Source organism: Enoplosus armatus, chromosome 17, assembly GCF_043641665.1.
Source record: "Enoplosus armatus isolate fEnoArm2 chromosome 17, fEnoArm2.hap1, whole genome shotgun sequence".
NCBI lineage: Eukaryota > Metazoa > Chordata > Actinopteri > Centrarchiformes > Enoplosidae > Enoplosus > Enoplosus armatus.
This window is the reverse complement of record NC_092196.1, coordinates 21,884,800-21,909,205: the sequence shown is the minus strand read 5'-3', so window position 1 is coordinate 21,909,205 and position 24,406 is coordinate 21,884,800. Positions and strand designations below refer to the sequence as shown.

The 24,406-nt window shown below is 41.2% G+C and overlaps 1 protein-coding gene across 1 annotated transcript; it reads left to right on the top strand.

Annotated features, from left to right (window-relative positions):
* The first annotated feature begins 4,658 nt into the window (after positions 1-4,658).
* On the top strand, positions 4,659-24,168 carry LOC139300305 (integrin alpha-3-like). Its single transcript, XM_070923350.1, has 28 exons — positions 4,659-4,816; positions 8,171-8,298; positions 9,047-9,132; positions 11,044-11,180; positions 11,270-11,376; positions 11,473-11,565; positions 12,019-12,078; positions 12,171-12,324; positions 12,878-13,071; positions 13,147-13,235; positions 13,311-13,444; positions 13,634-13,711; positions 13,793-13,860; positions 16,464-16,600; positions 17,490-17,633; positions 18,654-18,751; positions 19,727-19,895; positions 20,606-20,692; positions 20,813-20,892; positions 20,970-21,047; positions 21,141-21,243; positions 21,319-21,495; positions 21,613-21,756; positions 22,006-22,116; positions 22,745-22,843; positions 23,025-23,150; positions 23,368-23,512; positions 24,094-24,168. The coding sequence occupies exons 1-27, from the start codon at positions 4,659-4,661 to the stop codon at positions 23,476-23,478; spliced, it is 3,150 nt and encodes a 1,049-aa protein (XP_070779451.1). The 3' UTR covers positions 23,479-23,512; positions 24,094-24,168.
* The last annotated feature ends 238 nt before the right edge of the window (positions 24,169-24,406 follow it).

Here is a 24,406-nt window from a genome sequence, read left to right as displayed (position 1 = left end):
GTACAAGTCTTGAAGTTGTTCGCTAACTTCCAAATTAGTATGCATAATGATTTCAATAATGAGAAGCAATGTGTGGTTAGTATTTATTGTTGTAAGGCACCGTAGCACCAGCTGATAAGGTATAATGGCTAATGTTAGCTAGCATTAGCATATCTACATATCTACTCTCAGCTGTACTATTTGCACGTTTATATTGGTAAAGTCAAAAAGCAATGACTTCTGGGTTTAGATACCTGCTCGACTTTTATTCCAATTATATAGAAAATCAGATTATTGAAAGAACTCAACAGAAGAAGGCTTTCTGGCCTGAACACCATGTCTGCTGCCTAAAGCTCATGTCTCTGTATCTTCAGAGGTTGAGAGATAAGAGGTAGTGTGGAACATGGTGTGCGAAATATCAGGCGTTACCAGATACAATAACAATAAGTAATAATAATAATAATACGTTTCTGTTGTGGGTAAGTATCAATATTCCTGCCAGTATTAAACGACCAATACTAGTTTTGTTACAGCCTGATTGCAAACTTTGCGATATTGTGATGTGAACAGAGCGTTAGCTGTGGTTAGCTATGGTTAGCTGGTTACTAATCACCTGCCCAGTTCTCCACTGGTTCGCTCTCAATTTCTCTCAATGGCAGTTCTTTCTTCTAATCCCGGTCTGGTCCTGGTGTCTTGGATACCTACAGGCTCATAATTATGGTCCGTCACATGTGTATGAGTATACATTAACAACCTCTTCAGTGTCAAAACTAGTATTGGGATCCATATTTATTCATGTTAAACTTGAACTAGCTTGCTCACTCTCCCTTCTGTGACGTTCAATTCAAAAACTATCTTACAAAAACGACTTCAGATGTTACCATTAGTGGATTTAGATGTGTTTCTCTGATTGACTGAGGCCTCAAACCTGCATGTTGCGCTTTAACAATTTATTTTCATTTCAGCACCTTTTCAATAAAATCTATAAAACAAAATAAATGTTATGGGGTTAAACTTTAAGGTTAGGGTCCTCACAAGGATAGAAGTATAAGTGTGAGTGTGTGTGTGTGTGTGTGTGTGTGTACGGCTGACTGATTAGATGTGTTTTTGAAAATCAGAAAAAGGAGGAAAAGAGGAAGTCAATACAAAGACAGGAAGCTGAAATAATGTGTGTGTGTGTGTGTGTGTGAGTCAAAGTTAAGGCCTCATAATGTTACTTAAACATTCACTTTCTCTCTCTCACTCACACACACACACCCACTTTATAAACAGGAGGGTGTGTGTGTAAAGAGAGAGACAATCAAGGTGCCCTCACGCCCAAACGTCCTGAATCCATTTATGACGTGTGTGTGTGTGGAGGGGGTGGGGTTAACACAGAGAGAGACATGATTTCATTTCAGGGCGAGCGAGCACGACTGGAGAATGAGAATGAAAGAGAGAGAGAGGCAGGAAGGTGGAGAGACATAGAGATAAAACAGAGAGAGAGGCGTCTGAGTGTGTGCAGATCAGTCAGTCAGCAGACGGAGGAGAAGTCAGACGGAGCTTGGCAGGAATCAAGCATTCATATGATCTTTATTAACAAACAACAAGAAGCTGGAAAAGGTTTGAACTACTTCTTCTCTTTTCTTTGTGTCCTAAACCAAAGCTCATTGAGTTAACACTGAAATTATTCTTTAATATTTTTTTATTCATTACATGCCTTTAATGTTTTATTAGAATCAGTGGTGGTAAGTAAAGTACCCTCATCTTTTACTTAAGTAAGAGTACCAATACTACAGTGTAAAAATACTGTAAGAGAAAAACAGCAGGCTGCTTCCATCAAACTGAGGAAAAGAACGTTTTCTTTCTGTTCAAATTGTGAATTTAACCGCAGTAAAATTAAAGTTTAATATTTCTTTATTAGAAGAGAATTATATGCATGTCATGGAGTATTTTTTACTTTTACTATCAATGCAGAAATGTAAAAATACTGCATTCAACATCTTATTGAGTAAACGAACAAATATATCAGTGAAGTGTTGTATTATATATATATATATATATATAATGTTATATATATATATAATATATATCATATATTTTATATATAATATATATTATATATATATAATATATTGAGCAGCATGTTACTGTTGTAGCTGCGTGTGAACGTCTTTATATACAGTTAGTTTGAGTTGTACCATCAGATTCTATAAACTCATTTGATGTTTTGGTTGTAAAATCTGAATCTTTAAATAAATGTAGTGCAGCAAAAGTATAAAGTAGTGTAAAAATGGAAATATTCAAGTATAGTACAAATACCTAATACAGTACTGGAGTAAAAATAGGTGGTTACTTTCTATCACTGATTACAAGGACTTAACATGATGTTATAGTTCATGTTGTGGTTCAACATTGTGGAAACAGAAACATCTGCTTATTGAATCTATTATAAATATTTTTTATGTTTAATCTATTTGCGTTATTTGTCAATGAAGACTGTGAGATGCGATTGAAAGCTTCAGAAATAGGTGAATCATGATTTAAGACTCAAACAACTGTTACCAAATCTGTGGTAAATATTCTAAATTAAAGATCCACTCACTGAACTGAGCAAGTGATGTTCGTTGAAGAAGGCCATGAGATGCGGTCAAAAGCTCCATGTATCCCCTGAGGTGAAGAACTTTGAGGCTCATATTTCAGTTCAACATCTGTCAGTAAAGTTGTGAACATGTAGATGTGTGACGATGTTCGAAACAGTTTTAGGCATCTAATTAAGTGTTTACATGAGCTCCAGTATCCTGATCAGGTATCAGGAGTTTTTAGGAGTTTCCTGGTTATGTGTTGGCACATTTAAACATAAGATCCTGGTTTAGAGAAACTTGTGCTGTGGTTAAACATGGAGGACACATTAAAATGTTTCTGAATGTAACTGTACAATAACAAATAATAATCATAATGAGACCAAACTGAATACATCTGCTGCTCGAAATATCAGCTTTCAGATTCAATTTTCATTTCATTTTCATTTATTTAACAGGCAAAAGTCTCATTGAGATTATTATTTAAATCTACTTTTGAAGAGAAGTCTGACCAAGAGGGCAGCATAAAAACATAATAAGCTGGTACAACTGTCACACTCACACAATATCCAGTTCCCAAAACTATCTCAAATAAAGTAAAAAAAATAACTTTCAAAAGCAAATATTGACTCATTGAGAGAACTTTCTTCCAGATACCAGGTTTGTTACCAAACACTGTTTGAGTCCACATACGACATCTACAAATACAATTTTACTTAACAATCAGAACAAACTTACATTGACACCCCCTCCCGAACACAAACACAAGTTATACGTTATATTAACGTACATCACCCCTGTCCCCCCTGCGTTACATTAACGCACCCACCCCGTACTGGACACTTCATCTGGACACTTTACTTTATTTTGGTCACTGCACTGTTTGTTATTTATCTTATCTTATCTTATTTTTATTTTTATTCTTATTTTACCTTTTATATTCTACATATTTGTTGTAAAAACAATAGCACCTTCAGACCACGGCAAATTCCTTGCAATGTATGTTACTTGGCAATAAACAGTTTCTGATTCTTTCTGATTCTGATTCTGAGAACAGATCATAATCAACTTGAACTGCATAGTTAGTTATTATTTTGCCAATGTTAGCTACATAGACTTCCACTGTGCAGAGCGAAATGGGGCACATAACTCAGGAGCCTTGTTTTTCCACTGTAATGTGAATACAGCAAAAGAGTAGATGATCTAAACCCAGAACTAAAGGTAAATGTTTGACTTTGGTAATGCACAGGATAAATTGTATTTCTGAACTGATATGCAGACATTTATCCTCAACAATCCAACCCAATCTATTAAGCACAGTTGACCGAAGTGCTGTACAATCAAAGAAAACCATAAAACAACACAATAAAAACACAAAGACCAGAAGGACAATATCAGAAAAAGACAGGCAACCCTCATACTGAGTTAAAACCCAAGGAATAAAAATGTGTTTTAAGACAGGATTTGAAAACAGGCAGTGTAGGAGCCAGCCTAACATACAGAGGTAAGTCATTCAGAGTTACAGGGGGCTACAACTGCAAAGGCTCGATCTCCTGTCAACCTTGATCTTGGGACAATCAGAAGCAACAAGTCTGCAGACCTGAGTGGCCCTGCTGAAACACATGGTTGTAAAAGGTCAGAGAAATAAGTCAGCAGACATTGAAGGAATTGCAATCACCAGAACATCTCACTTTAATATATTTTTAACATCTTTGTGTTATGATTTAACTTTATATGAGTTTAGGACAGAAGTGAGACTAAACCTGATCAGATAATAGTAATTGTAGCACTGTATAGACTCTCAGTTATTAGAGAGGCTGAACAGTACACCATGGTGTTATCTGCATAAAGTAGCCCTGAAGCGTCACACTGATTGGGTTCAACACATACTGAATAATTCACGTGAACACACTGAGATCAGTGAGTGAGACAGCCGTTCATTTAAACCAACAGACATCCTTTTTATTGGGTGAAAGCGCTCAACAGGTCACAAATAAACAATCTCTATTAAACCTGCAAAACATTGATCTATCATCACACTTCATTCATCACCTGCACAGCTGTTTGTTTTACCTGTCTGACAGTGACATGTTGTTGTCCTCGCAGGTGTGTGTCTCCATGGCGACAGGTGTGTGTGTGCTGCTGAGTGTGTGGGTCGGTGTGTGCATGGCGTCTAACCTCGACACGTCGTTCCCGCTGCTGAAGACGGGCGGAGACGGAAGTCTGTTCGGACTGTCTGTTGCTCTGCACCAAGACCTGAAGACAGACAGTTACCTGTAAGTACACACCTGTCTGTCTACTCCATATATTTCATGGAGCAGCTGATAACAGAACAGACGTCTAATCTGTCTTAAAACTGGACTAAATTTAGTTGAAACTGCCATCAGTAACCACCTCCACCTGGCTCATTACTGTCTTGTACTGGGATTAACTCTTTCATACCATGTGACCATCTGGTCATCACAGAGAGCCGAAGTCATGACATCACTTCCTGTGTAGCTTCTGTAACTCAACACAATCTCTCATTTAGCATTTCTTTCATGGGCCTTTGTGAAAATCAAACGTGTTCCTGAAGTTTATTTTCCAGAAACTGACACACTGTTGGAAACTGAAACCTTTGTGGTTTTAACAAAGTTAAACAGTGCAGAAAAAGACTACAGCTCCCATGAACATTACCAGCGTGGGCCTTTAATGTAGGCAGGTGCCTGACCATGCAAGGCTCTAAACCTGATCACAAGAACCTTGAACTGGATTCTGAATTTGATGGGAAGCCAGTGTAAAGAAATCAGGATTGGTGTTACGTGTGACCTTTTGGAGGACCTGGTCTAAAGCTCTGCAGCAGCATTTTGGACAACTTCTACGTGATTTGGGGGCGTCTTGATGAGGCAGGTCAAAAGGGAACTGCAGTAGTGTGAATAATCATCTCCATCTCAGCGATGGACTTTAGGGAGTTTAGCAACGTTAGCAGCAGTTTGCATGCTGATCAAGACTCAAAGGCCCTCAGAAAGATTACAGGAGGAAAGAGACCCAAGAAAATAATGTGCTGTTTGAGGAGGTCTGTAAATGAAACATACTTTAGCCCTGTTACACAAGAGGAATCTACACACACACACTCAGTCAGTCAGGTGAATGCCCTGCAGTGTTAATAATGTGTTTGGATTCTCCTGCAGTCTGAGAAAACATCAGGTACAGTAGCAGGGGGGCCTTGACAAGGTTCCAGGAGTCATTGAGACATCAAGATCACATGGTGGAGTCTGACACTGAGCTATGACTCTGAGAAGATCTGTTGTTGGTGAGCAGTTCAATCAGCATACAAACTACAATAAATAACTTCCTGTTGTTGTTCCTGCACCTGTCCCTTTCTCCTCACACAGCATCTTTGCCTCACCTCCCTCCACCCCCTTTAACGCTCCCTCCCCTCTGAGGAGGCGCCTCACAGTCTGAAGACCTCTGGTCCAGAGTGTAGAGGTCACTCAGAGGTCACCCAGCTGTTTGTCTCTACAGTCACCATGACAACCACCTCTTTATGTTCTCTAATTGGATTGGCTGCTAATGGACCACACACACACAGTAATCTAGTTTCCTTGGGGAGTTCAGGAGTCAGGAGGTCAATGTGTCCTCTGTTTGGCTCAGTGTCCCGCCCATCAGATGCCTCTCCCTCTGTGATTGGTTGAACAGAAACTAGACCTGGTCAGTAATTACGAAGGTTTTAGGGGTCCTTGAGGAAATAGCAGGAATCTTGAGAAAGTTCCAGGTGCCCTTGAGTAAGTTCTTGAGGAGGTTCAAGGAGAACCTCGGGAGATTCTAGAGGTCCTTGAGAAGGTTCCATAAGTCCTTGAAGAGTTCTGGCTTCCTGTTTCTTCTCACCTTCAGCCTGGCCACATGATGTCTGTCTGACAGGAAGTTACAGTTCTGACATGTGACACCTGTGATATCATCACCACAGTAACACACCTGAGCTGAGATCAGATCTGCGGTCAGAGGTCACACAGAGACCTGGATCAGCTGCTGTGTGTTCAGCTGGTAGACTGCTCTGAGATCTGTGTGTGCAGGTCTGAACACAGGAAATGAAACTCAGAGAATGAGTTACGGAGCACTACACACACATACGCTTTTCTTTCCATACTTGTGAGGACCCTGATTGACATTATGCATTCCCTAACCCCTAACCTAAATCTAACCTTAACCTTAAAACAGTCCTTTGAAGTAGTGAGGACCCAAAATGTCCTCACAGTCTGTTTCAGCTCTGTGTGTGTGTGTGTGTGTGTGTGTGTGTGTTTCTGTGCACTGATGTGTTAATATAGATTAATTCACAGCTGTTTGGACATATTTCAGTGCAGTTCAGTAGAGTCCATCATAGTGCAGTCAGACCAATTAGTCCAGTCTAGACAAGTTCAGCAAGGGGTCAAGTTCAGCAAGGGGTCTGCAGGCAAAGTGTTTCTATCTGTTCTGAACAGTCACACACTGGAGGTGGAGTGTAATGTGATGCATTCATTTACTCAATACTTTTACTGTAAGTAGTTAACACAGGAAACAGAAAACCTGACATTGTGGTTTAACAAGCAGGAAGTCTACAGTTTGGATGGATTTACTACCATCCAGCAGCTAGCTTAGCATCAGTGACTGCACACAGCTCTCTGAACAAAACTACATTACATTTATTCAGCTGATGCTTAAATCTAAAGCGCTTTTCAATAAACTAAATGATTCCTGAATGTAGCCGTACCCGTGGCTAACAGGTGGGCTATATTGAACATGTATGCGGAGTGTTTGCAAAATAATAATAGCTGGTTAGAGTGAGCACAGTTTAGTTTGACTTCATTTTTTTATTTTAGTTGTTTAATATCTTGTACATTTATACGTAAATATTTATGCAATGTCGTCACATATATGAAAATTAGCGTATGGCGTCATCATCTAACAACTTTTCAATCAAGTTTTAGCTACTTTCCATTGAAAACAAACCCAGCTAATACTAAGCTAACACATCCTGGACGAGTCGGACTGAGTTACTGGTGTTACTGGGATTAGTAACTGTGATGTTGTTTCAGTGTTTCTATCCAACTGATCTCTGTCACATGACTTCAGCTCATCGGGAGGAGACGAGAGATGAGTCCTCCATCTGTCCTTGTCTGTTTCCTCTGTGTGTGTGTGTGTGTGTGTGTGTGTGTGTGTGTGTGTCCTAGATGTCCTCCAGACTCAGACGTACTCAACATACAAGTTGCAGGATGTTTTTTAAACAGCTTTAGGGGTCCTTCAGGACATTCCAGGTGTCGTTGAACAAGTTGCAGGATTCTTTAAACAGCTCCCAGGGTCATTCAAGACAATCCAAGGTGTCCATTTTCCATTATGCTTTAAAAGACTCACTGCGTTCTTCAAGACATTCCAGGGGTCCTTGATTAAGTTCCAGGATGCATGACAGGGCTTCTGGAGTCCTTCAGAACGTTTCAGGGGTCCTTTAACAAGTTCCAGTATGCATTGAAAGGATCCTGGAGTATTTCAAGACTTACCAGGGATCCTTGAAGGAATTCAAGGATGCTTAGGAGAGCGCCTGAAGTCCTTCAAGACATTCCAAGGAACCTTGAAGGAGTAACAGACCCTCTCACCTGTCTTACCTGTCTCCCTGACAGGCTATTGGTCGGAGCTCCCAGGGAGAAGGCGGAGCCTAATGTTACAGCCAATCGAACAGGAGGAGTGTACAACTGCCCGATCACCGCTGACCAATCAGACTGCAGCAGGATGAAGCTCATAGACCCAGGTGCGACTCACCTTTATTTAGTTTTATATATTTAACCAGGAATTCTGTGACATGAGACATGATGTAGTTAATCGAAGACACCTGAGCCAACACACCTGTAGTCATACACACAGGTAACTCACAGCATTCATATATAACATAAAGCTCATATATACAGTGGGGTCCAAAAACGATTTGAGTGAAAAGTTGAGTAATATATACGGACATTGTCACATCCAGAACGCTGTGTATTATGGGTAATTTTCCGGACGTTTGGATTCAGTGTTGCTCTTGCTCATGTTGGTCATGTAGGAACTTCTCTCAGATTTGGTTAATTTAAATCAAAGTCAATAAAAGGCTTTCGTGAATACGATTGGCCTGTAAGGGTTGAGGATTCAGCCAATCACAGAGAAGAAGTCAGGTTTTGTACAAAGCCTGAGAGTCAGAGCTCAGGCCTCTCTGCTCCTGTAGTTTTCAGATTAACAGAGTAAATGTGTGTTATCTCTCTCCTGGTGCATTATGGGTAGTCCATCCCTCAGTGAGAAGTGACAGCTGCTATCTGTTTCTCTTTTATCTGCCTCCCAAACACAACATACACACTAAAGCTTTGTCCTGAGTGGGCTGTAATCAGTTGTAACCACAGCAACGGCCAATCAGAGGAGTTCTTTTTTAATGTCATGCTATACGAACAAACATCATCAAAACACTGCAGCTGCAAATAGGAACAACGACTCTGCCCGCAGTGTGTCACTCAGCTGTCCTGTTTCAGACTTAAACCTGTCCGAGGACCTCATTGAGGACATGTGGTTGGGCGTCTCAGTCGCCAGTCAGGGGCGACCTGGGGGGAGGGTCCTGGTGAGTCTGTGTTCTCATTGGCTGATCAAGTTGTTACTGTTTGCAAACTCTCTTTAAGCATCAAAGTAGCTCTGATATGGCAACATGTCCTGATATTAAAGGGGCAGTTCACCCAAAATACATAACCATGTTCTCAGTTACCTATAGGGGTACCTGACTAGACACACACTCACCCATATACACCTCTATTCGCCTCTATTCACCTCCACTCTCCTCCATTCACCTCCATACACCTCCATACACCTCCACTCTCCTCCATACACCTCCAAACACCTCCATACACCTCCATTCACCTCCACATCTATACATCTCCATACATCTCCATTCACATGCATATACCTCCACTCTCCTCTACTCTCCTCCATACACGTCCACTCACCTCCATACACCTCCACTCTCCTCCATACACCTCCATTCACCTCCACATCTATACATCTCCATACATCTCCATTCACATGCATATACCTCCACTCTCCTCTAATCTCCTCCAAACACCTCCACTCTCCTCCATTCACCTCCACTCACCTCCACTCTCCTCTACTCTAGTTACCTGTAGGGGTACCTGAAAAGACACACACTCACCTCCATACACCTCTCTTCACCTCCACTCTCCTCCATTCACCTCCATACACTTCCAAACACCTCCATACACCTCCACTCACCTCCATACACCTCCACTCTCCTCCATACATCTCCAAACACCTCCACTCACCTCCATACACCTCCAAATACCTCCATACACCTCCACTCTCCTCCATACAAATCCAAACACCTTCACTCTCCTCCATACGCCTCCACTCTCCTCTACTCTCCTCCATACACCTCCACTCTTCTCCATACAAATCCAAACACCTTCACTCTCCTCCATACGCCTCCACTCTCCTCTACTCTCCTCCATACACCTCCACTCTCCTCCATTTACCTCCATACATATCCATATGCCTCCACTCTCCTCCATTCACCTCCATTCGCCTCCACTTACCTCCACTCTCCTCTCCTCCATTCACCTCCATTCACCTCCACTCTCCTCCATTCACCTCCACTCACCTCTACTCTCCTCCATTCACCTCCATACACCTCCATACACCTCCACTCTCCTCTACTCTCCTCCATTCACCTCCATACACCTCCACTTTCCTCGGCCTAGACCTGCTCTATATGTAAAGTGTTATGAGATATAATTTTGAGCTATATAAATAAAATTGAATTGAATGAACAAACAGACTAACTCACTGTCTAACTAACGTAACAACTAATTAATTAACTACCTCGCTAACTAACAAGTGACTGACTGACTCCTTAATTTGCTGGCTAACTTATTCTCTGTCAGTTGACTAAATAACTAAGTAACTTATTATAACTTGCTTTCTAAGCGATTAACCACTGTTGTCTGACTCACTGGCTAACTCAATAACTGACTGACTAACTGACTACTCAACTGACAAGTTAACCAATTCATTATCAGTCAAATTTACTGACAGAGTAACTAAATAATGAAATTAATTAAATAACTGGTTGAGTAACTGATTAGCCAACTAATTGAGTGACTACCTAGGTCACTAACAATCAACTAACAAAATCTGTAAAATGGACAAACTAAAAAACAATTGGCTGACTAACTGATTAACTGACAAAATAAATAACTCACAATATGATGAATTAACTAACAAACTTAACTTACCAACTGACTGATTGACTTATTTACTATCCAACTTACTAACTAACCAACTGACCAACTAAGTAATGAACTTACTATCTGTCTACCTAACTAATCTGACTTGCTGATTCTTCTATGAACCATCTAACTGACTGACTAAGAAATTAACTAACTGTAACTGGTGACTAGTTGAATGTCTATCTAACTAACTAACTAACTAGCTAACTCGCTAACTCTCTGCTCCCTCTCTCCAGGCATGCGGTCATCGTTTCGTCAAACTCTACGGAGCGTTCAGACTCAGACACATGATTGGCCGGTGTTATCTCCGTGGAAACGACCTGCTGTACGACGACACAGACATGCACTGGCAGAACCCCGACCAGCCCTGCAGGTAGGTCACATGACACATGTCACATGTCACATGTCACAGGACACATGACATTTCCTGTCAGTAAACCTGTGTTTCTGTGTGTGTTTTAGTCACCTGGGTGATGTCAGTGGTGAGGTCATGTGTAACATGGGCATTTCTGCCTCCATCACTCAGACTGAAATCATTGTCGGCTCACCTGGAAGCTACGAATGGCAAGGTGAGATTCTGTAACAGGAAAGTGTCATCAGGGTTTCAGCTCCAACTGAACACATTTCTGTTTTTCTGGTCATTTATGAATGTGTGTGTGTTGTAGGTAACGTCCATGTCTCTTGGATGAATCCAGATGTTGTCTTTGACACCCAGAGGAGCTCTTTCCCCAACCTGCAGCGCAGAAACATTTATATAGGTGAACTGTCCCTTTAAATCACACTCCTTCACAGACATAAAACATATATTGAATCATTCAGTGTGACTTCCACTTCCAGAGGAGATCATTATCTCTGATGTCCATCCAGAACAAACCTCCAGAAATCCACTCAGACATCAGAGAAGAAAGACGCTGCAGAACCTGCCTGAGAATCCTCCTGTTTTTAAGTTTCCTTCAGTATCTCAGTGATCAGTGATAGTTGTCTATCCATCCATGAGGACGCTGCAGACAGGAGCTGCTAACAGCTGATTCAGCTGCTTTAATGGAGACAATTTGACTAAATGTGAACAACTACAGGCTTAAAAACAGTAGCTCACAGTGTCAGTGTAAAAACGTGATTAACATTAACTGTGTGTGTGTGTGTGTGTGTGTGTGTGTGTGTGTGTGTGTGTGTGTGTATGTATGTGTGTGTGTGTGTGTGTGTGCGCGCAGGATATTCGGTCACTCAGGCTCGTCGTCTTCTCTCTCAGGATATTGAAACCATAGTAACAGGTGATGACCTTTACCATTGAAGAAGTAGCCAGTTGGACTGATGTATTGATCAATCGACTGACTGCCTTATTGATTGCTGTATTGGTGAACAGGAGCTCCTAAGGACAGTAAAGAAGATGCTCGAGGCTCTGTACTGTTGGCAGTGAAACAGTCCGACAAACTGATGATTCAGCAGACTCTGCGCGGTGAACAGATGGGCTCGTACTTCGGTAACGCCGTGGCGACCACCGACCTCAACAATGACGGGTAAGGAAGGATTCACAGGTCACATGATTCCCGCCGAGGTCACACCCTGTTAGACATCTCTGTCGTCGACTTTTTGTGTTCCAACATGAAGAAATCAGCTGAGAATCAAACGTGTTGTGAAACTTTTCATATTGAAAACACAAAAAGGTCCAAAGTACAAAAACATGAAAACAGTTTAGATACGTTTCAGTTTGGCTGAAAGGAAGTCTTTTTTAGTGTAGTTAATTAGTTCAATTATAAGCCGATGAACCTTCTGACCTTCTAATTAGAAGTCGAACGACTGAACCATCACACCAGTACATGTTTCCATTATTTAGTCTGAGCCCAGCACATCTGCAGTCACAGCTGTGGATCTGTGATGAACAGGAAGCAGGAGGATCTGGAACAGAGCCGTTCCTCACATTGACCAAAATAAGATTTAAATGTATTATTTACTTCAATGAAGTCAGTCAGTACAGCAGGTGATCTAATCCAGTCTGAAAACTGTCAGACTGCATTTTCAGAACTATAAGTTGGCACTCCTGAACACTCGTGGTTTTCTTTTCTCCTGCAGGTGGAACGACCTGCTGGTGGGCGCTCCTTTTTACTTCCATCGTCAGCAGGAGGTGGGCGGGGCAGTTTATGTTTACATGAACGCAGGAGGTCGGTTTGATTCTCGGCCCAGTGTGGTGCTGAGAGGACAGGCTGGATCTGCGTTCGGTATGTCTGTCACTGCCGCCGGAGACCTGAACCAAGATGGCTTCCAGGGTGAGGACTCTGATAATAAACTGATTTTAAAGTTTAAAAAAGAAACTGATTAAGAATCTAACGTGTGTTTTTCAGACTTTGCAGTCGGAGCACCATTCCATGAAACAGGAAGTGTGATGATCTGGACTGGGAGCAGTGAGGGGGTTTCTACAGAACCGAGCCAGGTCTCACAGTAAACACACCTCTGTATGACAACAGTGTGTAGATCACACCTTTAACCCCCCCTCGTTTCTCTGCAGGTGATCTGGGGCAGCAGGGTCTCCCCTGGGTTCAGGACTTTCGGGTACTCTCTGTCTGGAGGTGTGGATGTTGATGGGAACAAATATCCAGACCTGTTGGTTGGGTCTTTGGACGACACCGTGGCTCTGCTCAGGTAAACTCTACCACCACCTATACTACTAACTATAACTATAACTATGTACTAATTAATATAAACTATACTGTACAGAAACACATGACCTGTTTGGTTCTGTGTGACAGTAACAGCAGCTTTATTGATCCATGAAGATGCTGCTGACTGGTATTATTGACGATATGTCGACTTGATTGATTGTTTCCTCAGAACTCGTCCAGTCATTCACCTCAATAAAACCCTCCGAGTTTCTCCGGATGTCGTCGACCCGAACAGCTGTGACTTCTGGTGAGATTCAGACTTGTGACCTGCTAACACGCTAACAGCTAACACGCTGACTCCATGTGTGTGTGTGTGTGTATGTGTCAGTATTCAGGTGGAGGTGTGTTTCTCCTACATCTTCAGCACCGGAGAGAAGAGCGACAGAGACAACATCAGTGAGTAAACAGCCTCCCACCCAGTTACAGTCCAGACCACCGAAACCCGTCCATCAGACTGTCTGTCTGTCTGTAGAGCCATCATCAGGTCAACATGTTCACGTGTCCAATACTTTGGTTTATGACCAAATACCTGCAGAACTGATGACGTTCATCAGCCTCAGCTGGACTCTAATTAGCCAATATTAGCATGCTAACACGCTAAACTAAGATGGTGATCTTGGTAAACATTGGCATGTTAGCATTGTCATTGTGAGCATGTTAGCATTACATTCCAGTATTTTTCATCCTGCATCTTAATAATCTGACAGGCTGCTGCCTGCTGGATTAGCTTCTGTCGCTAACCTGACAGATGGAGTGTTTATGAGGACACGATGCTAACGAGTCTGTTTATGGTCACGAGTGATTCATTATCATCAACCAGTGTCCTGTGTGCTTACAGCTGTGTGTGTCTTTGTGTGTTTGCGCTCTCAGCTAATTATCCAACCTGACTGATTAACAGGATGAAGCCGTCAATTAACGCCTGCTGTTAATCAACAAAGTGACGCACACACACACATAAACGCACATCAGATGACATCATACTGTGTCCTTGTGTGTCCTCGTGTCCTTGTCTTCTGTGTTTTTCTGAATGATAAATCACATTACAGAAACTGATATTATTACAGCTGAGAAACACACACACACACACAAACAGCTCCCTGAGGAATACTGAGTGTGTGTGTGTGTGTGTGTGTGTGTGTGTCCAGGTTGTGTCTCATTAATTTGACCAATCAGAGACGAGGTCACGGTGTTGCTATGACACCACACCTCCACACATACATAGAATCAGAATCAGAAATACTTTATTGATCCCCAGGGGGAAATTACACAAGTTACCGGTGCTCCCATTCAAGACTAGAAAGTAGCATAAATTTAGAAATGAGAAGTATGTACAAATAAAGATATGAAAAAATAAAAGTAAAAAATAAAATATATACGTATATACAGATACACTCTGATATATGGTTGAATTCAGTGGTATTGAGTCATTAATGAATATTAATTATTACTCATAATAAATTCAACAGTGTTGTCTTTATTCCTCAGGTGGTTGGTTTGCAAACATAAAAATATACAATATTACATATTCACAAAAGTAAACATGTTTGTGTAAAGATTAGAAATGATAACTACTAGATAAAGTAAATTAACACTGAACAAAAGCAATAAAAGTAAAAAATGATTTGTGCTTATTGATAAGAAATGTAAATGAGTTCCACTAATGCTGATTTTGATTTGTTGTAAATAGAATAAAACTACATGTCTGATGAAGTGAATACATAAACAACATGAAACACAGCAGATAATGCAGAAAAAGATAGAACAACTACTGAAAAAGGACAAATGGGAATAAATACATTTAAGGAAAGAAATATATATAATTAATAAATAAATGAATATCAAATCCTCAAAAACTACTTTAATGTAGTTATTATTATATTAGTAGTAGTTAATATTATATTAAACTTGCTTAGTTTACTCTGACATATGTTTGTTTTAATTGCAAAATATCAAATAGAAGATAAACAAATATAAAAAGTAAAATTATAATAGCAGATAATAGCAGAGACAAAAAGCCAAATGTAACTCATCATCACAACAACATCATGTTCAAAGATCTGTGAGAACCAGGATCTACAATATTGTTCAATACAATACAATAGAAAAATATTAAAGTATTAAAATATTAAGAGTTGACAATGAAGAAATGTGTAACATATTTTAACAAATTAAAAACGTTTGCAAAGTTAAGACTGTTCCTGTTTTCAGAGTTGTGAATGAAGCAGGGTATACAGAAATAACTATAAATAAACTGAACAAAGAGAATGGCAGGGAAACCCTACAAAATAAAAGTCGAAGAAATCTTTTGTGTGGCCGATAAATCATTTGCAGTTTATAAAGCGTATACTCGTCCAAGCTATGTTGCAGTAATTTATATAAAAGTCAATAATGGAGAAGTGGCAGTTTAGGATGACTACATTCGAATTTAGATAGATTAGTTGTGTCCTAATCACACTGTATTTCTTATACTTTTTTAAGATTATTAAATACTCTGTGGATCCGTGTTCTTGAGTCTAAAGTGAACTTCCAGTTTCTCGTATTCTGGATGACTTCATGATGTTTCAGACTGTAGATAGACTGGACTGTTTTAAATACAGGAAACAGCTGGTGTTTGATTTCTAAATGCTCTTCAACAATAACAGTTTTTTACTTTGGCATCACCACTGAAACCCACTGAACAAATCAATGATTAAACAAGTGGCACAACTTCATATAATTCTGCTCTAAACTATAGTAAGAATTAAATTATTTGTATTCCCTTGTCTGTTATCTTTCTGTTAGTTCATTTTCTGACTTTTTAAATGCTACTTTAGTTCAACTTATTCCTGCATTTTTATATATGACATCTGTATTTCTACATAAACATTTCATATTCAACATATATTTACAGTGTGTGCTGTTCATAGGTAACGCTAATATTAAGGTGTGTCTTACAGCCAATCAGAGGGCTGTGTCCTTCTTTAACTGTCTGTCTCTCTGTCTATCTGTCTGTCTCTCAGCCGTCCACTTCACTGTGACCGCTGACGTCACCAGCCTCAAGTCTCGCCTCCGTTTCCATGACAACGGGCAGAGCGTGTACTCTGGTTACCTGTCGATGCCAAAAAAACAATGTGAAACCATGAGAGTCAGACTGCTGGTGAGACACACAACAGATAACAGTCTGCTGCCCTGTTAGCACCCCCTAAGGCTACAGTGTTCATTACAGCACATTTGTCCTTATGGTGGCGCTAGAGGAAAGATCATCGAGTCATTCAAATCTAAAGGGATCATACTCTGGAGAGCAGGAAGGGGATCTGGATACTTACTGATGATCTGATCTGTAGATGACTTTACTGTTAACAGTGGATCGGAAGGAAAATGTATTAAAAATTAAAAATCTTTTGGCTGGTTGAAAAATCTCTCCCAAGTTGTCCAACAAAAATCTTTTTTTAACAACTGAAAATAAATGGTAAAGTCACCACAACTATTACTACCAATAGTAAGAAGAAATGCACTCATGAACATGTTTGTGGCTCGACTCTAAATGTGGTGTCTGATTTCCGTAGGGAAAAACATCTTAGATCTGAAATATGATGCAAAGGTTTCAGCAGAGAGTTTCCAACATTTTGACATTTAATTAAAGGAAATTCTACTCTGTGAGATAAGACCGACTGATTCTTCTGGGCTTTAATCAGTCTGCTGCTGACAGTTCACATCCTGCTTCTCCACCAGGGCCCAGAGGAAAAACAGTAAACTTTCTGTTCAAGATGCTGTAACAAACCACTGACAGCGTCTGAAAGGAGCACTTTTTAAAGTTTAAAGATTTTTGGACATAACTTGTTTAGTTAAACTGAAGTCATCATTCTGATGCTGTTAACAGCAGAGAATGATCTGAACATTGTTGGTGCGTTCAAGGACACTCTGGACTCATCTGTTGCACTGACAGAACACAAACAATAAACAAACATGGACAATGAGAAAGGTTTAACAGTTCCTTGTATGAAAAGTGTTGTTGCAGTTGTGTTCTATGTGTTTGTGTTCTGCAGAGTCCGATCCGAAACAAAGTGGAACCTTTGGTGTTCTCCCTGAATGTCTCTCTGTACGAGAAACTTCTCAAGAGAAGAAACGACGTACAGGACCTGAAGCGCCTTCCTGTTCTGAGCCACACACCCAGACCCATCAAAACCCAGGTCAGAACCCACAGGAACCTAAAGAACCATTCAAAACCAACAGAACCCATCAGAAACCAGGTCAAAACTAAACAGAACCCATTTCCAAACCAGTCAGATCAAAACCCAGGTCAGAATTCATGGAACCCATCAGAAATCAGGTCAGAATCAAGCAGAGGCCAGGTCAGAACCAGGCAGAACCCAGTTGTTACGCCCCCCTCTAGGGGGTTAGGAGCGCAACATAAAAGTACAAAGGACGTTCCCTTCCCGGACCACAACCAAACACTGATTTATCTATAAAGTGAGGTCATTTATAACTACAACTAACGAAAAATGTGACAATAACAAGAAGCAATATCACTCAGGGTGAACCATCTCCTCAAAAAGGTGCCGACTAATCCTCAGTGAAACAAAACAAAACAACTTTTACTAAACCTGACTCCATAGGATAAAGCTTCAGTACTATTTAATTTAACAATGTGGATTATTCTATTTACACAAATACAGAGATACTCACAAAACCACTAGGGCAATGGGCCTAACAAAATCTCAAGATTGTCACACAAAAGACTAAAAAGAAGCAACAAAACAGGTTTGGAGGCCAGGGACAGAACAGAGATGCTGCTGTCACCGGAGTACTGGACAACCCAGGCATTTCAAGCGGCAGGATGTTTGCGGAGGAACCACCAATCAGAATCAGAATCAGAAATACTTTATTGACCAGCAACAGACACACAATAATATAATAATACAACCAGGGCCGTAACACACAACACAGGTCATAACCATCAGAACTCACTTAAAAAACATTTGAACCTGCATTAGAACCCACAGAACTGACTTAGAACTTAGAACCTATGTCAGAACCCAGGTCATGACCTATCCAAACTAAGGTCAGAAACAAACGGTACACACAGAAAACTCTTGAGAACGAAGAAAACAGAAGAACCTAGGTCAGAACACACACCAGGTAAGAATTCAAGAGAACTCAGTCACTGTTTGAATGTTCCTTCACTGATCTTGAATTTCTTCATCTAACAGATCCACATCCAGAAGGCCTGTGGTTCTGATAACCGTTGCCATAGTAACCTGCAGATGACAGCCCAGTTCACAGATGAGAACCAGAAACCCTTCCCCGTGTAGGTGAACTCCTCCTCCGTATCAGACTGGGGGTCCACTTTAAGACAACATAAGCTAAAAGGCGACTTTTCTGTGCTAAAACACATCAGTTTGGGTTTAACACACAGCAATTGATTATTCATATTGATTATATCAAATACATTTGATTACTAATAAGAGAAGTAGTACAGAAGTATCATTAAAAAATGTACTTTGCTCCTTCTGACAGTGGTTATGAAAGTAAAGGAATAAATAAAAGAAATACAGTGGATCTAAAGCTGAATTTAGGTATGCGGCAAATTTTCATATTTCATTATTTTACTAGTTCTACTATTATTAGTTAGTTGTGATATCTCTGTAGGAATCTGTTTGTTGTGTCATGTCATGTGACATGCTAAGTTAGTTTGCTCTAAAAATGTTAGTATAACTTTGTTAGTAATAACGTTATAAATTTTGTCACATGCCTTTACTTGAGACTTGCCCTCATGGACTTGACTACTTGACTGGAGACCTGATGTGGACTTGCTCTGGATGTGAAACTTGACATTAACGTGTCCTAAAGGACTTAACTACATGACTTGAGACTCAATTTATGCTTGCCCTAAAATACTTGACTTGACTTGGACTTGCACAAGTCGGGACTTGATTCAAGTCTGGACTTGAATCTTGTCCTAAATTACTTGACTTCTTGACTTAAAACTTAAGGTATACTTGACTGCTACTTGAATCTTTCCCTTAAGGACCTGGGTCTTGACTTCAGACTTGTCCTGACATTTAACTTGAACCATCCTTTCAGAACTTGGGATTCTACCTAGATTTGCTCTTAAAGACCTAGGAGTTGACATTGCCTTGACCTAAAGGACTTAACTATGATTAGCAGCTCTCTCACATCACAAAAGTTATGTGTCTTAACCAGGCCAGTGTATCATCTCTCAACTCATTTGTCCCAACTGACCTCAGACTGTGCTGTCATGTTGTGATTTCTGTGTTTCCAGGCAGAAGGACAGTCAGGTGTTGTACTACAATACCAGCATTAACCGATTGTTTCTGGAGGTTAATATCAGCAACACACCATCACCGGGCCAATCAGCAGAGGATGCTCACAATGCTGCTTTGAATATTAGCATCCCACCGTTGCTCATATACTCTGGAGTCCGAACAAAGGTAGTGAAGCTAATGGTCTTTGTCATCCAGCTTTTAGCAGGTAGGGAACAAGACAATGGTGATGTAGAGCAGAGTGTCATCTGCATAGGAGTGAATATTTAATGTGAATGTGAATGTGAATTACGCTACTGAGCAAGAGCATGTAGGTAGAGAAGAGTAGTGGACTGAGCCTCAAGGGACACCATACAGCATGGAAAAATAAACTGGAATGTTTTATTAGAAACAGACTACTAATAAATAACCTGAAAGACTGGTAATTTTCTTATGAAAACTTAACTTGGACCAGCCCTAAAGGATTTGACCTGAGATTTCACTTGGACTCTTACCCCAGTAAGATTTGATACTTGACTTGGACTTGGCCTAAAAGACTTGGATAACTGACTTGAGACTTGACTTGCATTTGCCCTAAAAGTCTTGAGACTTTACTTGAGACTTGATTTTACCTTTTCCTAGCAGGCCTGGGGCTTAACTTGGTACTTGACTTGAGACTTGATTTGGACTTATCCCAAAGGCCTTGCCTGATCGACTTGAGACTTACCCCAAAGGACTTGACTGATTGACTTGAGACTTACCCTAAAGGCCTGGCTTGATCAACTTGAGACTTACTCCAAAGGACTTGACTGACTGACTTGAGAATTACCCTAAAGGACCTGGGACTTGTCTTGGACCAGTTACTCCTACAGTCAGCCCTGTGTTTGTTTATGTTTCAGGGTGACATCCAGGCGATGGTGGAGTGTTCTGTTGTGGATGCTGTTCTTTTGTGTGAGCTGGGGAACCCATTCAAAAGCAACCAGAAGGTACAGAACAGTCTTGACAGTCTAGTACTGCTGCCATTGCAGTACTGCTAGTACTATTGTCTGTACTGCAGTATTCCTGCTGAGACTCTACTTGAGCCTCTGTCTCTTTCTGTATTTCAGGTTCAGGTGTTGATCATATTTCAGCTGGATGAGATCAGTTTAGACACCAGAAAGATTCACTCTCTGCTGCAGCTGTCCACGTACGACACACACACACACACACGTCTAAATGTCTTTTATTGGACAGGTACTGAGTTGTGTTTCTGTGTGTCTTCAGGCTCAGTGAGCAGTCAGACCTGTCTCCTGTCTCTGTCTCCATGTTGGTGGAGTATTCACTGCAGACATCCCTCACTTTGTAAGTTACCACAATGTAAGAGGTTTAATGTTGACCTCTGACCTTTTGACCTGATGACCTCACCTCTCATATTGGTTGATTGTGTCCTGACAGAATCAATCCGCCAGGCCCTGCCTCCTTCAGTGGTCATGTGATTGGTGAATCGGCCATGAAGAAGACGGGGGATGTTGGCGGTCTGCTAATCTTCACCTTGCAGGTTTGTCTAAAATCAGTTTGACTGTTGATAAGAGTGTAAACAGACCAGGTGTTAACCCACTACCTCGTCTGATAGGTACACATCAAAGGGAAGCCACTGGGTCGCCTAGGCAACCTGCTGGTGGAGTTTGATTGGCCGAGGGAGGTGTCTAATGGGAAGTGGCTGCTGTACCTTGCTGAGATCGAAGTGAACGGCACATCAGAGCCTCATTGTGCTTTGCCCGGCAACATCATCAACCCCCTCAACCTCATGGTAACTATGGCAACATCAGCCTCACATTGACTCCTTTCCAAATTAAAAGTCCTCGGCTGGCACATTTCAGTATACAGCCAGTCTGTTGTTAATTACTTTTCCCTCTTGTTTGCTCAGTTGTCAAATGAGGAGAAGAAGAAGAAGAAGAAGAAGAAGAGGAGTCTGGACGAGGAGATGAAGAAGAAGAAGAGGGAGGAGCAGAGAGAAAAAACTCTACCTGTCCTCCACCTGCAGGGACAGAAAAAGAAGTCTTACACTCTGGTACAAACAGTCATTTCTGTAGCGTTGCTTCTGTCGTTAATGCAGTACTGCAGCCACCCACACGGGACACAGGAGGTATCAAACAAACACATCAACAAACATTCTGCGGAAAGACAATGCACTTTTATTGATGTGTGGGTATAGACTTGATTTAAGTTTAGAATTATATTCAGTTTCGGGTTAGGGACTGGAAAATACATTTTGTAAATGAAGGTCCTCGAAGGTAAATAAGTCCAAATGTGTGTGCAGGACTGTGGACATGGGGCTAACTGTGTGACGTTCGTCTGTCCGCTGTTCAACATGAACAACTCAGCAACTCTGACTGTCAGAGCCAGACTGTGGAAGTCCACCTTGATCGAGGTACAACCACTTTCATCACATTTTAATTTAACTTTACAGAATTGTCACCAACTCTGCAGCGCTACAGAGCTTTTAGCCTTTTAGCTGCTAGTTTTGGTTTTATAGCACATTTCCTGTCTGATCTGTTCCAGCAGCAACAGCTGTTTTCTTATAAGGCCACTGTACACGAGCTGCTCAGCAGCAGACAGACACAGTTAGATACAAACTGCTGTACATAGTGTAGCATTTAGCAGCTAAAGAGACAGATATTTCCTTCAGGAGGCAGTGGAGACTAGAAACAGAGCTAACAGAGAGAGAATACTGGACGTCATTCATCAGGAGACACAAACACGACTCCACATGAAGGATCATGTAACAACTGGAAGTGGAACAGATGTGCAACTGTTTAATGTTGTAAAGAGTCCGGCCTGGACCTGCTCTATATGTAAAGTGTCATGAGATAACCTTTGTTGTGATATGGAACTATGTAAATAAAATAGAATTGAAATTGAATTGATTGCTAACATGTTCGCCACAACTACTTTATAATCTGATAATATATGAGGACTGTGTTTGCGTTTTTCTTCCCTCTAATGGCCAAAATGCAATTATTGCTTCTTTAAATCAGATCTGCTTGTGTGTGTTTTAGGACTACAGTGATGCGAGGACTGTGTTGGTTCGAGGCCAGGCAACTCTGAAGCTACAGACTAACAAACCGACCATCAACATGGAGTCTCGCAGTACAGAGGTACGAAACTGCTGCCAGTGTCCCACGGAGGCAGCAGTGTTCATTACAGCCACAATCTGAACAAACAACATGATGATGTATCTATTCTTACATGCTTGCCAGAGGTGAAAATAATCACCATCAATGTGTTTGTAGTTTCCTGTTTTGCCTCCTGAATCACAGTCTTCTTCCTCTTCTGCAGATTGAGGTCCACATTTATCCGGACCCAGGGCAGCAGGTGGACTCAAGTGCCCCTGTGTGGATCATAGTGGTGTCTGTCCTGGCTGGAGTCTTACTGCTGGCTCTGATCTGCTTGCTGCTCTGGAAGGTAAACTGAGCAAGGCAGTCCACCAGATAACAACAGAAGATTCAACCATGTGAACTAAGCACTTCTGTCTTATCCCTGGTTGTAGTTTTAGGATCTACTATGGACCAAATTCCACAGACGTGGGATTAGTTTCTGGTCACCATAAAATAAATAATTTGTAAAGTCATCATCACCTCCTGGTTGGTAAAGTGCCATTGTGTCGCCCCCTGCTGTTCAGTGTGGTTTCTTCAGGAGAGCCAGCACCAGAGAGATGTACCAGGCAAAGACCCAGAAAGCCCACATGAAGAGCCAGCCATCTGAGAACGAGAGGCTGGACAAGGAGCTCTGAGAGACTGGGCAGACTGCTGCCAGAGAGCCCTGCTGTAAGGACCAAATGCTGACTGACTGTTACAGACTGTTACTGACTGACTGTTTCTGACTGACTGTTACTAACTGGCTGTTACTGACTGGCTGTTTCTGACTGACTGTTACTGACTGGCTGTTAACTGGCTGTTAGCTGACTGTTACTGACTGTTTTTCTCCTCAGCTCTCAGTTAGTGCTTTGGGGGCTTCTTCTTTCCTTCCTTCTTTCCAGCTGCTCTGACCCTTGGGTGAATCTGATCGATCAGCTCGTCAGTAACTTTATTGATCTGTATTCATCTGTGTATATTTCTCTGCTGATTTCTGACTGCCTCTCTGTTAGTATTAGTTTAATGATTGATATATTGATATTTGCTTGAGGTATTACTCATTTACTGCATTAATGCATCTTTATAAACCAACTTTTATTCTGAAAATCCCCTCTCAGTCTGTCAGTAGAAGAAGTTCAGTGAATCTGTTGAAGCTGAGTATCAGCTGCAGGTTCAGATCTTACTGGACACATTATTTCTCTGATTATAAACTTCCTGTTTACCTGCAGCCTGTCGACAGTTGGACATATGAGGTTTCTGTGCTTTGTCTGCAGTGTGGTTTCTTTGTGCGTCGGAGGGCGTGGCGGGCCGCAGCACTCCACCAGGGGAGGATTATGGGTAAAAACAAGCAACCACAGTATACGGACGCTGATGGTTTCCTCATCCAAGACGACATCTCCTTGTCCAGAAACAGGAAGTCACCCAAACACTGGGTCACCTCCTGGACTGAGACACACACTGCCACTTAATACCTGCTGGACTGTGTGTGTGTGTGTGTGTGTGTGTGTCATGAAAACCTCTTAACCCGGGCGCCCCCGGTAGCTCACCTGGTAGAACACTGAGTCACTACCCAATAAATCCAATATT

Coding starts and splice junctions, on each gene's coding strand:
- LOC139300305 (XM_070923350.1), top strand. CDS start 4,659: ATGGCGACAGGTGTGTGTGTGCTGCTGAGTGTGTGGGTCGGTGTGTGC. Junction 4,817..8,170: donor CTGAAGACAGACAGTTACCT/GTAAGTACACAC, acceptor TCTCCCTGACAG/GCTATTGGTCGGAGCTCCCA. Junction 12,079..12,170: donor TATTGAAACCATAGTAACAG/GTGATGACCTTT, acceptor ATTGGTGAACAG/GAGCTCCTAAGGACAGTAAA.